Source organism: Ochotona curzoniae, unplaced genomic scaffold (assembly GCF_017591425.1).
Source record: "Ochotona curzoniae isolate NIBS_2020 unplaced genomic scaffold, NIBS_Ocur_1.0 contig_4017, whole genome shotgun sequence".
In the NCBI taxonomy this organism is placed as follows: domain Eukaryota; kingdom Metazoa; phylum Chordata; class Mammalia; order Lagomorpha; family Ochotonidae; genus Ochotona; species Ochotona curzoniae.
Genome location: NW_024466082.1, coordinates 133,100 through 145,190, shown reverse-complemented (window position 1 = coordinate 145,190; position 12,091 = coordinate 133,100). Strand labels below are relative to the sequence as shown.

Genomic DNA, 12,091 nt, shown 5'->3' with positions numbered 1-12,091 from the left:
CTCCAGCCTGATTTCTGTTCTTCCTTTTGAGTTGAGATTTGCTTGGCCCTGGTCAGTTCGTCCCCTTCCAGTTGCAGTTCGGAACACCCCACATCCTGTTTTAGGATGCACATTTGGGTGCTGCTGCCTTGACTTGCCCAGACTGTTGTCAGTTCTTTTTCCTATGAGTGATGGCTGGTTCCATGGTCACACCTAGCTCAGCCCGTCACCACCCCAATTCTTGAGCTAACCAACAGGACTTGTATTTCTACAGGGTTGGACCCATACTTTCCCCACAGAATCTACATCCCAGGCCTGGTTCTGTCATGTGCTGCTTAGTGTCTTTACCCTGCCATATGCAACCCATCCCGTTTTATTACTCAGTCAAGTACTGGTTCCTAGCCCTGCAGCCAGGTTTCAGGGTGGGGCAAGAGGCCTAATCCAGTTCCACGATTCTCTCTTGTCAGGAGCCGTGTACTGAAGCCATTTTGAATATAGAACTATGGGCCAGTGGAAAATCCCTGACTGGCTACATGCTTGGGAAAGAGGTTATGAAACTAATCACACGCTTAGCTTCAATTGTTTCTAGCAACTGTTTCAGAATGTGATTTATGCTGTATGCGCTGACATCCTGTTACTGATTACTTATGCTATTGTTGATATGTTGGTTACTATTGTTGATAAGGTGGCTACTCAAGAACAATCGATCTTGAGACCATGGCTTGCATCCCAGTTTCTCCTTTCCTCCCTGAGCCTTAGTTACTGAAGAATATATAAACCCTCAATTAAAATCAATAAACTGACAGCTTGATCAGACATCCTGTCTTGCTGTCCATTCTTTGTGTCTCTTGTCCAGTCATTCTCTCCTAGGTTGGTTGCGACCCCCATTGACTGTCCTGCTGGACAGGACACCCTCTTAGCATACTCACCATGAGGGGAGAAATCTCGCTCTCTGGCCTCCCAACAGCCTGCGACTCGGTCACTGTGGGTCAGCAGTGCCCATGGGCCAAGTCCCAGGCATCGAGTCTGACCTGGCCCAGGTACTCTCTGCAAGCAGGCTGCCACTGCTACAGAGGGCTACTGTCACCTGAGCTGTCAAGGTCGAACTCTAAGATTTATTTGTTATTTGAAAGATTTACAGAAAGAAGGAGCGATAAAAAGATCTTTCATCCAATGGTTCACTCCCCAAATGGCTGCGTAGGTGAGCTTATTTGAACCCAGATTTTAGGAGTTTCTTACGGATCTATATGTGGGTGCAGGGTCCCAGAGGCTCAAGCTATTGTCCACTGTTTTCTTCCATCATCAGCAGGGAACTGGATTGGAAGTGGAGCAGCCAGGACAGAAACTGGTGTCTACATGGGATGTAGATGTTACAGGTACTTCCTGTACCACTGCACCAGACCCATGTAGTAGGTAAAGTGGATGGTATTTGATCTTATCAAGTGTATGTGTATTTTACAAGTTGTTTTTACATCAGAAGGAGTTGAGGCACAGAGAAATAAAATCCTTTCGAAGTAAAACTTTAATTCATGAACAGATGAATTGACTTACATTTTCAGCTTTCCATTTTGAAAATGGCAGGATTGTGTTTCTCACTTTAAGGAGAAATTTAAGGTTTGTTTAGGTAGATCTTGAGATTCTTGTCACCACATGAATATTACTGCTTTTTCAAGTCCTCAAGCACTTCCTGCTTTGTGATTCTGGCCCATGCATCAGGAATTTGACCTTTACCTGCAAATTTAAGCTGATATTTCTCTTCCAGATGTGATTTGAAGTAAGAAGCAAACCACTTCCAGTATGGCAGGGTGGATGAATCTGGAGTGATGCGCCACGTGGCATAATCCCCTCCTGCATTTCGGTAGTTCTTGTATGGGAATTTCTGGCCATCAATACGTTGAAATAAGGAATCACTTGCCACCAAACTTGTACAGCAAGCAGTGATCAAGTTGTCTGTCATTCTCCAATGCCATCCATTGACTCCCTGTGGTCGATGGAAAGGAACACTGTGCTCTCCATCATGGTTAGGTATTGTGTTTGTGCAGATGGCTCTACAGAAGGGACACTGTTCCCAGCAGCCACACAGGTGTTCAGAGAGTAGTTTCTCAATTGCAGGAACCATTTCATCTACAGGTTTACTCAAGCAGCTTTGTTCAACTATCTTCATTACAGGATCCAGAGCTGCACTCATGGCTTGCTTGAGAAACTCCATGTCTTTAATCTCCTGGTGTTCAATGCTTATCAAGTCACTTCGTGGAAAGATGAAGTTGCTCCCGAGGTGATCACAGAACAAATCCAGCCACTCAGAGGCAGTGCTGCTTTTGTCTTTAGCTTCTGCTGTGGATTTATGAATAGCGGAGAGCAGGGCATTTTTTATGTCATCTAAACTTAGTTTTAAAAAAGCCTGTATTGTTTCAGCCCCTGATCCTGAACAGTACTTTCTAATACATGTTTCAATGTAATTCTTGAAAAATGATTTTGGTTTTTCAATATATTGACAATAATTTTCAAAGTTCTCCTCCTCTGCCAGAGAGATGAGAATGTGTTTCTCCAAGTTAGCTCTGTTTCCGTTGAATTCAGGACAGGTACTTCTCATGTCCCCAGCAATTTTAGGGACTGTTTTTTGTCTTATGGTGGTGGACACAGCTGGAGAGAGTTTCTTCCATAGAAAATCAACAAATGTTGTGATAGAAGTTGCTCCTTGGCAGGAGATTTTAAAACTCATGAAGAAATCATCTTTCTTAGACTCCAAGTAGGTCACAGGGTCATTTGCTCTCTTGAATGTTCTGTGCATCTCCTCAAAACACTGTGAGGCTTTTTGGAATAAATGCCGACATATGTCAACTTGATATTTTTTTGTAAAGGAATACCTTTCTTTTCCAGGTGCAGATTTTATTTCCTCATCTACTATTTGCAGGATTTTATGGAAATCACTGGAACTGTAACCACGTTGGTGCATCTGAATGTCAGTAATAGTTTCTTCATATCTTGCAATAATCTGATTATTAGTCATACTAATGGTTTCTTTATCATGGGCCTCTAAATTATTTTTGAAAAGGTAATATTTCTTACTTATTTTCACATGTGTGGTATAATTGAGTTGGAATATCTCTCCAGAATTTTTGCTCAGTGTTTCTACCACATTTGGTTCACGTCTGAAATAATTCAAAAGGATGTTTTCAGATTCTAGCTTAATGTTAGGCTCTTTGACTTGAGGGAAAGTTGAGGACACATCATGGATCCATTTTGTCCAAAGTTGATGAAATTTCTTCTGTATCTCTTCCATACTTAACTCTTTATCCTTTATAGATAAAGCCAACCTCCTGCTCTTTTCTAATAATTCTCTTTCATAGTTTGCTTTTTTCTTATCCAGACTTTCTTGACTGTCTTTAAAATGAATAAGTTCATTGATTTTTGTTCTGCATTCTGAAATGAGTTTCTTATTAAGTGTGAGGAGTTTATGCTCAAAATTAGCTTTCCATTGAATTAGTATTTCATTATCTGGATCTTCATTTAAAAATTTTTCAAATTCTTGCTTGACAGCTTCATATTTTTCTTTAACTGGTGTCTCAACTGTGCTTCTGTTGAGTGTCTGCATTTTCCCATTCTTAATCTGGTTGGTCAGCTGGTTCTGCAGTTCCAGCACATGACTCCTCAGTTGCCAGGTCCACTGGTTGTACATGGTTTCCAGTTTGCTCATGGCCACAACTTCTCTGGTGTTCCTGAAACTGAAAATAAAGTTCTCACTCACCAGAGCTTTCCACATATCTTGAACACGAAGTTTTACATCTGATATCTTCATGATGCTTCCCTTGGATTCCTGTTTGGCACTCATAAGAATATTACTTTTCAATTCCTGCACGTTGAGGCTGTAGCGAGGATTGGGAGGGGCCATAGGAGGATTGCCATTCCAGAGATGCGCAAAGTAGTAGACCTGAGTGTTGACATCAAACTTAATGACATCATTGAAGCAGGTGATGTCTGAGCACTGTTCCTGTGCTGCTGCTAATTTTGCCATTTCGTCTAGTCTCTGCACTAGTCTCCTACGTGTTTCCATCAATTGGTCTTCAGCAGTAACTTCCCCCACATTCTGATGGATGAAGAGGCAACTTGGTGAGATTTTCACCTGTTTCATTCTCAGAAAGGCTTGGACAACTATCTGTAGGATATCCTGCATCTCTGATGGGTTCTCCCCAAATATATTGATGAGAGTCAAGTTCCCAAGTCCAGTGACAAAGGTTGCCAATTCATTGTCTCTGTTCTGGGATTTATTACTGAGTTCTGGGGCTCGGAGACCTTCGGTATCCACAACTAGCACAAAGTCAAAGCCAAGTTCCTCTGTGAATGTCTCCTCCACCTTTAGGAGCTGCATATAGGCCCCCCGGGTACACCTGCCTGCACTGACTGTGAACTGCAGCCCAAAGAGTGTATTCAGCAGAGTGGACTTGCCTGAACTCTGCAGGCCAAGGATAGAGAGAACAAACAGCTTTTTGTCTCCAAGTTTCTCTGCAAGCTTGTCAAAAATAGCTGCCACCCACTTTAGAGGCACATATGAGGCATCCCCATCCATCAGCTCAATGGGAACACCAGATATCATCAGATCTGCAGCAATTTCAGGTAGAGAATGAGAGAGAGCCATTTTTTTTGAGGATGATTCTTCCAGAGCTTCATAGATTTGGCCAACTTCTCTGAGAAGGTACTCAAATCCGAGTCTGCAGTTATTAATCTCTGAGGAAATGGCCTCTATCTGACTTTGCAAGTCTGTCAGAGAACTGCTCTTTGGCATGTTTTTCCTCTCTTCTTGTACCTGTAGCCACAAGGACCTTTGCTCATCAAGCAACTGTTCTAAGTGTTGTGCAGTCAGATTATCCAAAAATACACTCAACCATGGTAAAAAATAGAGTTTGCTGTAAGTTTCTGAATTTCCCTGAAGAATTTCAAGAACAGATCTCATTAAATCATTGAGAGGAAAGGCTTTGATCAGCTGTTGTTGCCGTATCTCTTGTTTCTCTGTCTCAATGTCACTCTTGTGTTGCTCAATGCTCCGATTGCCCTTCTCTGTCAGATGGTAGAGCTCTTTGTCCTTTCTACACCACAGGTGCCACAGTGTTCCCTGTAAGGGCAGTAAATGTTCCTTCACGTGAGATAACTCTGTTTCTGACAGGAGGGCCATTACATTTTGTGCCTTTTCTTTGCCTTCCTTACACTCTCTGTTGTCTTCATCAATGAGGAATCCTTGCTGGCGAGCGATCTGGGAACAGTCTTCTAGGCTGATAGAAGTGTCAGGGGACTCTAGCAAATGCCTGATTGCTGTTGTGATCTCCTCTGTTAATTCTGCCTCATTTCTATTCCTGATGCCAATTCTTACTCTCTGACCAGAAGTATTGACCATGCCTTTTTCTTTGTCATCAAGCAAGAAGATCAAAGGTCTGGAAGAGTAGCATAGCTCACGAACAAGCTTCCTATTTTCTTCATTGTTATCAGAAAATTTCATGAGGACCACAATGAGAGAAGAGATTTCCTGCAGAAGAGTGAGCTGCTGCTTATGTTTCTTTGCATCTCCATGAAGATTGGTGAAGGTCACACAGTTGTCAAATCTGTCCCCATCATCACCACCAGGACAGAACCAGCTCACTTCTACCACACCTTCCATCAAGAGACAGTCTTTTGTGCTTCCTTTGTAGTGGCGGTGAAAAAACACATCATGTTTATGTTTACTTAGAATACAGTTCATGATCTGAGATTTGGAAGCAGAGAGGCCATCCCCAACTCTGATGAAGGACACAATTGGGGTAGAGACACAGCACATCTGCTGATTCCTGTAACTGATCTTCTTCCCACCTGGTGATTTACTGACTTGCTGCCAACTTCTCCTGATTTGCCTGAGAGACCAGAGGGAGAACTCAATCTGAGAATTGCAAGGATTAGGCACTACAAGGGGGAGGGCAAATTGGCAAATGGCAAGTTTGTCCAAAATATATTGCCTGGTATAGTCATCTACACAGTGAAAAATTGCCATCTGAATGTCCATTGGGTGAATGTGGTGTTTGTTGAGCTGGGATGGCTTTGTGGATGAAAGGTTAGTGGAACTGGAGCCATCTTCAATAAAGTCCTCATATGGATCAAAATCCTTATTATCCTGATTGGAGGTTGTTGAGGCTACGTGGTATTCTGTCTCTCTATCATCCTTGATGGCCAAGTGTCTTAGGCTATAATCCGACATTAGCAACTTCTGCAGGAAGTAAAAGGGAAGCTCCTTTTCAGAGCTGGGCTTTGTGTCATGCACAGACTTCTTGTAGATAATATGGAAGTTAGCTCTGCTCATCCTTTTTGGGTAGTACTGTTCTAAGCCTAGCCTTTGCAGTAATTCTAGGAAGAGCCTATTTTCTATGACCTCCCCTGTTCTGTTTTCATCTTCCTGTAGATCATGGGGTTGTTTTTTTCCATGGAAAAGACTTTCCAATTGTTTTGCCACTTCGTCCATGTGCAAAGAAGACTTAGTGACTTCACAATCCCCATTGATCAGCAATCTCAGTTCTTTCTCTAGAATATCCCAATCATCTTCTGCTCTATGTTTGCCTAGGACATGGACAACCTCTTTAGACCATGGTTGCCCCATGTGTTGTTTCATTAATTCTAGGCGTTGTGTTTTTTCTTCTGGAGAAACAGCTGTGACTCCAACTGTGGCTGTCAGACCTGTGAGCAGCAGAAATGCCTGGGCCCTGTACATGGAAATACTTTTGAGTTCCTGGTATTTATTGTGGGAAGACCTCATTTCATTTAGTAGGAAGTTTAGCTCATCTGCCCCTACACACTGAAAAGTATGGTTTGCCACCTGATATCCTGCACCAGTTGCAATGAAAAGTAGCAAAAGGCGTGTGTCTGTCTTCCCTGCTTCTTGGAGGTAATTGAAAAAGGATCTGAGAGCCGAGCTGATTTCAAAATTAGCCTTTCTTTGAGCTTCTTCTATTGACTCTGCAGACTCAGAGTTGACCTTCAAGTCCATGAGTTCATTGTAGGTTTTTGTTAAGATATTAATTAATTCAGAAAAGTGGGAGATATTTATTTGCTCTGGGTCAGGGTGTGTCTCTGACTGGAGGATCCACTGCATGATGGAGTGAGCCTCGGGAAAGTTTGTCACTTTGTAGATGTGAGGATCCAGAAGCTTTCGCAATTGAGATTTAATAAATTTAGTTTTGTAACTGGAAACTTCTTTGCAAAATTTGACAGTTTTTATTAGGAAATTCTGCAGGTCTCCATTTGTAAGACATACGTTTATCCATGTGTCATAACATTTCATTTTTTGATTCAGCATCTGCATGATGTGTATTAATTTTTGAAGCTGCTCTTCAGGTTCTGATACTTTCCAGGATTTCACATCCTTTAGGAAATTTCTAACCTCCTTCTCAGTATTCAGTAGTTCTTCCTCATACTGAATCTTGGCATTGAAGCTTGTCATAGTAGTATAGGTGTCATTAAGACACTGAGCCATCTGGAGGGCATTCTTAAAATCACTTCTGTGGCTGCAGAGGATGATGTCCCAAATGGGTACCAGCTGGTGTCCCCGGTCGATAATGCACCAGGTTTGATTGTTGGCAATGAGGCCTGCTTTCCATTGCACAAATCCATCTGCTTCTGGTGGGCCACCTGTCTTGGCCTCAGACACTTGCACTTTGGTTTGGAGATTTTGGAGTGTTTTTCTTGGAGAGTGTGCTTGTGAAAGAGTGTTGGACACCTTACTACCTGCAAGAACATTCATTCCAAAGCCACCATAGCTGTCCCTAATGTAAATATCCAGGGACTTGGCAAAGTGCCCTTTTGCTTCTTCCAATTGCTCTCTCTGGAATCCCTCTGAAATGGCCTTCCACCAGAAGATTCCTCCCAGGTGCAGAGGGCCTTGGTTTGCATGAGAACCAAATCTGTGGAAGAATTTTTCCATCCTGCACCTCAACATGGTGGGCAGTTTGTCAGAGCTAGGGGTCTGTTGCAGGATGTCTTCAATGCACTTCAATTCTTGCAGAGCAGCCTTGGATAACTTGAGCTGATCCATGGAGAAGTGGCAGGAGGCCAGGGGGACATAGCTGAACTTGGTTGAACAAAAATAAGAGTGCTCAGAATGTGATTGTTCTTTTTCCTTGAATTCTGAATGTTGGTTGTGATTCATACCCTCTTCTAGACTAACTTCCAAGCCTACAACCTCAGCTGATTCACTTAAGCTTAAGCCCAGCTTCTCTACACTCTGTGTGAACATAGACTCTGCTTCTCGGGAGGTGAATTCAACTGTTTCCATTCGTGTGCCCTGCTCAGGTCCAAGGAGTGAAAGCTCCTTGGGCAGGCTGAGTAGCTCCTCTCTTCTTTCAAGCAGGTCCCTTTGTTGGCTGGTTTTGTAAATCCCCTGCAGGGCCAGTCCTCCAGATGCCCTTCTCACCAGATCTCTGTCTGGAAGGTTTTGCCTAGCAGTCTGGATCCCCTCTGTGAGCCTGAATAGTTTCTGCATGTTGTCTAGAACCTCCCAAAGTGACTTTTCAGGTGGTGGCCAGTACTCCTCAGGTATTTCCATTGCTTGCCTCAGCTCTTCTTCCTTTCTCTTCACTACCTCTTCCTGTCGCTGCCTCCCTTCAGACAACAATTTCTGCAGTTCTTGCAGTGCCTTTTCTGCCTGCATCTGCTTTTGGTTCATCAGTTCCACAGGAGACTGCTTTGACCCTGAAATCTTGGATGGTGACAGGTGCAGCAGCTTCTCCAGGGCTCTTTTCTCCCATGGATGTCGTGTCTGGTCTTTCAGCTTCTGGAGGTCCTCTTCATCAAGGTGTTGTAAGGCCTGTGCGCAGGTCACACCCAGGTGTTCCTGCAGCATTGGTAACCAGTACTCAGCAGCCAGTCCCACTGCTCTCAGCCTCTCTTGGAGATCTTGTTTCCTTTCTTCTCTGAGCAGATGTTCATCATGGGTGTGTCCTCCTGTGGCCATGGCTGTTTGAAAAATATACATTCAATTAACTTGTCTGCTTCCTGACCCAGGATATATTGGCCTCGTGACAATGGTTTGAATCTAGAAAAGATAAGTCTCTTCTTTAATAAGTCCAACATAAAAAAGTTTTGTTAATATTAAGTGGAAATCATCATTGTGGGTGTTCATAAATTGTCTTGGTTTTTAAAAAAGATTTATTATTATTATGTTTTTTTGCAAAGTCACATATACAGAGAGACAGAGAGGAAGATCTGTCTGATGATTCACTCTTCAGGTTGCTACAACTGCTGGAACTGAGCGAATGCAAAGCCGGAGCTTTTTCCGGGTATCCCAAGCAGGTGCAGGGTCCCAAAGTTTTGGGCCGTCCTCAACTGATTTCCCAGATCATAAGCAGGGAGCTGGATGGGAAGTGGGGCTGCCAGGACTAGAACCAGCATCCATATGGGATCCTGGCACGTTCAAGCTGAGGACTCTAGCCACTAGGCTGCCACACTGGGGCCCAATGTCTTGGTTTTTTAATTGCCAGAGTTATTTTCAGTATAGCCTGTTTCTGGCACTGATTTCACAGACCTAAACTGATGGTGACAGCTAAGCTTTAAGATGAAGTATAAAAATATATACATGTTTGAAAGTTTTGTGTGTATTTGTTAGACAGGGCTATAGTTCCAATCACTTCACTCTATTTGTTTCTGTGAAACCTAGATTGAATCCTGGTTCTATTATTAATTCTCTGTTAATTTTTCTTAGCATATTTAATAATATGTACTTTTTCTTTCCCTCTTGTTGCTATCACTTTTGTATGTTTATTACCCAAGATTTATTATTTATTTTTTAATTGAAAGCAGAGTGACAGAATGAAGGTGACAGAAAATAGAGAATTTCTTTCTGCTGGTTCATGCCCCAGATGGTTGTTGGCCAAGCCAAAGCACAGAAGTCAGATACTGTATCTGAATATCCCAAGTGGGAGGCAGATAACCAAAACTCTTGAGACATCATATTCTGCTTCTGCTTCCAAATTACATTAGCAGGGAGCTGTATTCTGCTAAAGCTACTAAAGTTGTTCAAATCGGCAATCTGCTGTGGTTTTCATGTTTCCAAGCAGCGACACACTTCACTGCACTGCAATACCTTTCCCATTCTTACACTTCTCTTTCCTCCATATTTTCTTCTTTTTTTGGGAGGGGGGCTGTAGCTCAGCATACCCTGTTTATTCTTCATTTTAAAAAAAAATTTACTTCTTTTTATTATTATCATTATATGTTAGAGTTTTATAGGCCCTGGGATTTCCCTTATCCCCTCAACAAATTCCTCCCCTACTCACTGAGTTGCCATATATCATTACTATAGTATAGTTCTTAATACACAGTTGTATGTCCATTATTACAGACATGGACAATGGCAGACAGTCCAGCACCCTATTATAGAGATATGGTGAACAGTTTTAGTGGAAGTCTATATCTTTGTCTGGAAGTAGAGATGTATACTGCATTGTATCCTCACATCTGGATATGATAGTCTCCATTACATAGTTATTATACATCCCCTTAAATGAAAAGCCACAAAACATATTCAACAACAAGAGGGAGAAAATTAACAATACCATGAAGTTAAATAACATGCTACCGAATGACTAATGTGTCGCTGCAGAAATGAAAAAGAATTCAAGAACCATCTTGAAGAAAATGATATTACTGTATGATCTATGAGTCATTGAAGAATTTAATAAGAAGAAACTGTTTTGAAGATGTGAAACAAACAAACAAACAAACAAACAAACAAAACCACATCAAACCATGAGATACAGTTTCCACTGATCTTTGTTGGTGAAAGTGTCTCCTGTAGGCAGCAAATAGATGGGTTTTGTTCTTTAATCCAGTCTACTAATCTATGATGTTTGATTGATGCATTTAAGCTGTTTACATTCAGGGTTAATGTGAATAGGTGGTAATTTGGTTCTGTCATTTTAGCAATGGGTTGATCATTGATTTAGGCTCTTGTTATGTTACTGGATGTTCTCATTTGCCTTTGGTTTTAGTGGATGCTCTTCCTCTTCTCTGTCAAGAGAACATCTTTGAGTCTCCTTTGTAGGGCAGGTTTGGAAGAGGCAAATTCTTTTAAATTTCTTGACTGTGGAAGAAATTTATTTCATTTTCAAAGAAAAGAAAGTTTTGCTTGGTACGTTATCCTGGTCCGACGATATTTTACTTTTAGAATCTGAAAAAAAAAATGCTCCATTCTCTTCTTGCCTGTAGAGTTTTATGTGAAAGGTCTCCTGTGAGTTTAGTTGGCATTCCTTTCTATGTCAATTGATTTTTTTCATATGCACATTTTAGAATTTTTTCCTATTCTTCGATTGTAGAGAGCTTGCTTATCTTGTGTCTTGGTGAAGATTGCTTTTGATCAAGCCTGTTGGGAGTTATGTGCCCCTCCTGGATCTTGTTTCCCAATTCTTTCTCTAGATTAGGGACATTTTCCCTTATTATTTCATTAAATACAACTTTAATCCCAACTTCTCTTTCTGCATCTTCTGCGACTCCCATCACTCTTACAATGGGCCCTTTAATAGTATCTTTCAATTCCTTTTTTTTTTTTATTGTTAATCACATTGTGTTTTGTGATACAGTTTTGTAGGCACTGGGATTCCCCCTGCCCCTCCCACAACCCTACCCCCATGGTGGATTCCTCCAACTACCTGCATATTCACAGTTGAAGTTCAATTGGGATTCATTCATTGCATGCATATACCTAGCATAGAGTTCAGCATCTTGTTGTCCAGATAAGTTCAGCGGTTTCTGGGGGAGACCTTCTCTGGTCTGAAGGTAGAGCTAACAGAGTAAATTACCTGTCAGTTAAAAGCCCCAACAAAACTTCAGCAACAATATACAGTGTCATGGAATTAATTGACATAGTATTGAGTAGACAATATGTTAGAAATAATGCAAGTTCAATTTTTCACAACACATGGATTGAGACAGTATCAATGACAGGTTCAAAAACAAATAAGCCAACAAACAAATAAAATTACTGGTTAAATTAAGGCAAACATGTGGTATCTAACCTTTTGGGATTCACTCATTTCCCTTAGCATTATAGTTTCCAGTTCGGCCCAGTTAGCCACAAAGAAAGGCATTTTGTTTTTTTAATAGC

At 41.6% G+C, this 12,091-nt stretch overlaps 1 protein-coding gene across 1 annotated transcript; it reads right to left on the bottom strand.

Annotated features, from left to right (window-relative positions):
• Positions 1–1,500: 1,500 nt before the first annotated feature.
• On the bottom strand, positions 1,501–8,946 carry LOC121158947 (interferon-induced very large GTPase 1-like). The gene has a single exon (XM_040983942.1). It carries the CDS (start codon positions 8,942–8,944, stop codon positions 1,637–1,639), a length of 7,308 nt encoding a protein of 2,435 aa, XP_040839876.1. The 5' UTR covers positions 8,945–8,946; the 3' UTR covers positions 1,501–1,636.
• Positions 8,947–12,091: the final 3,145 nt, after the last annotated feature.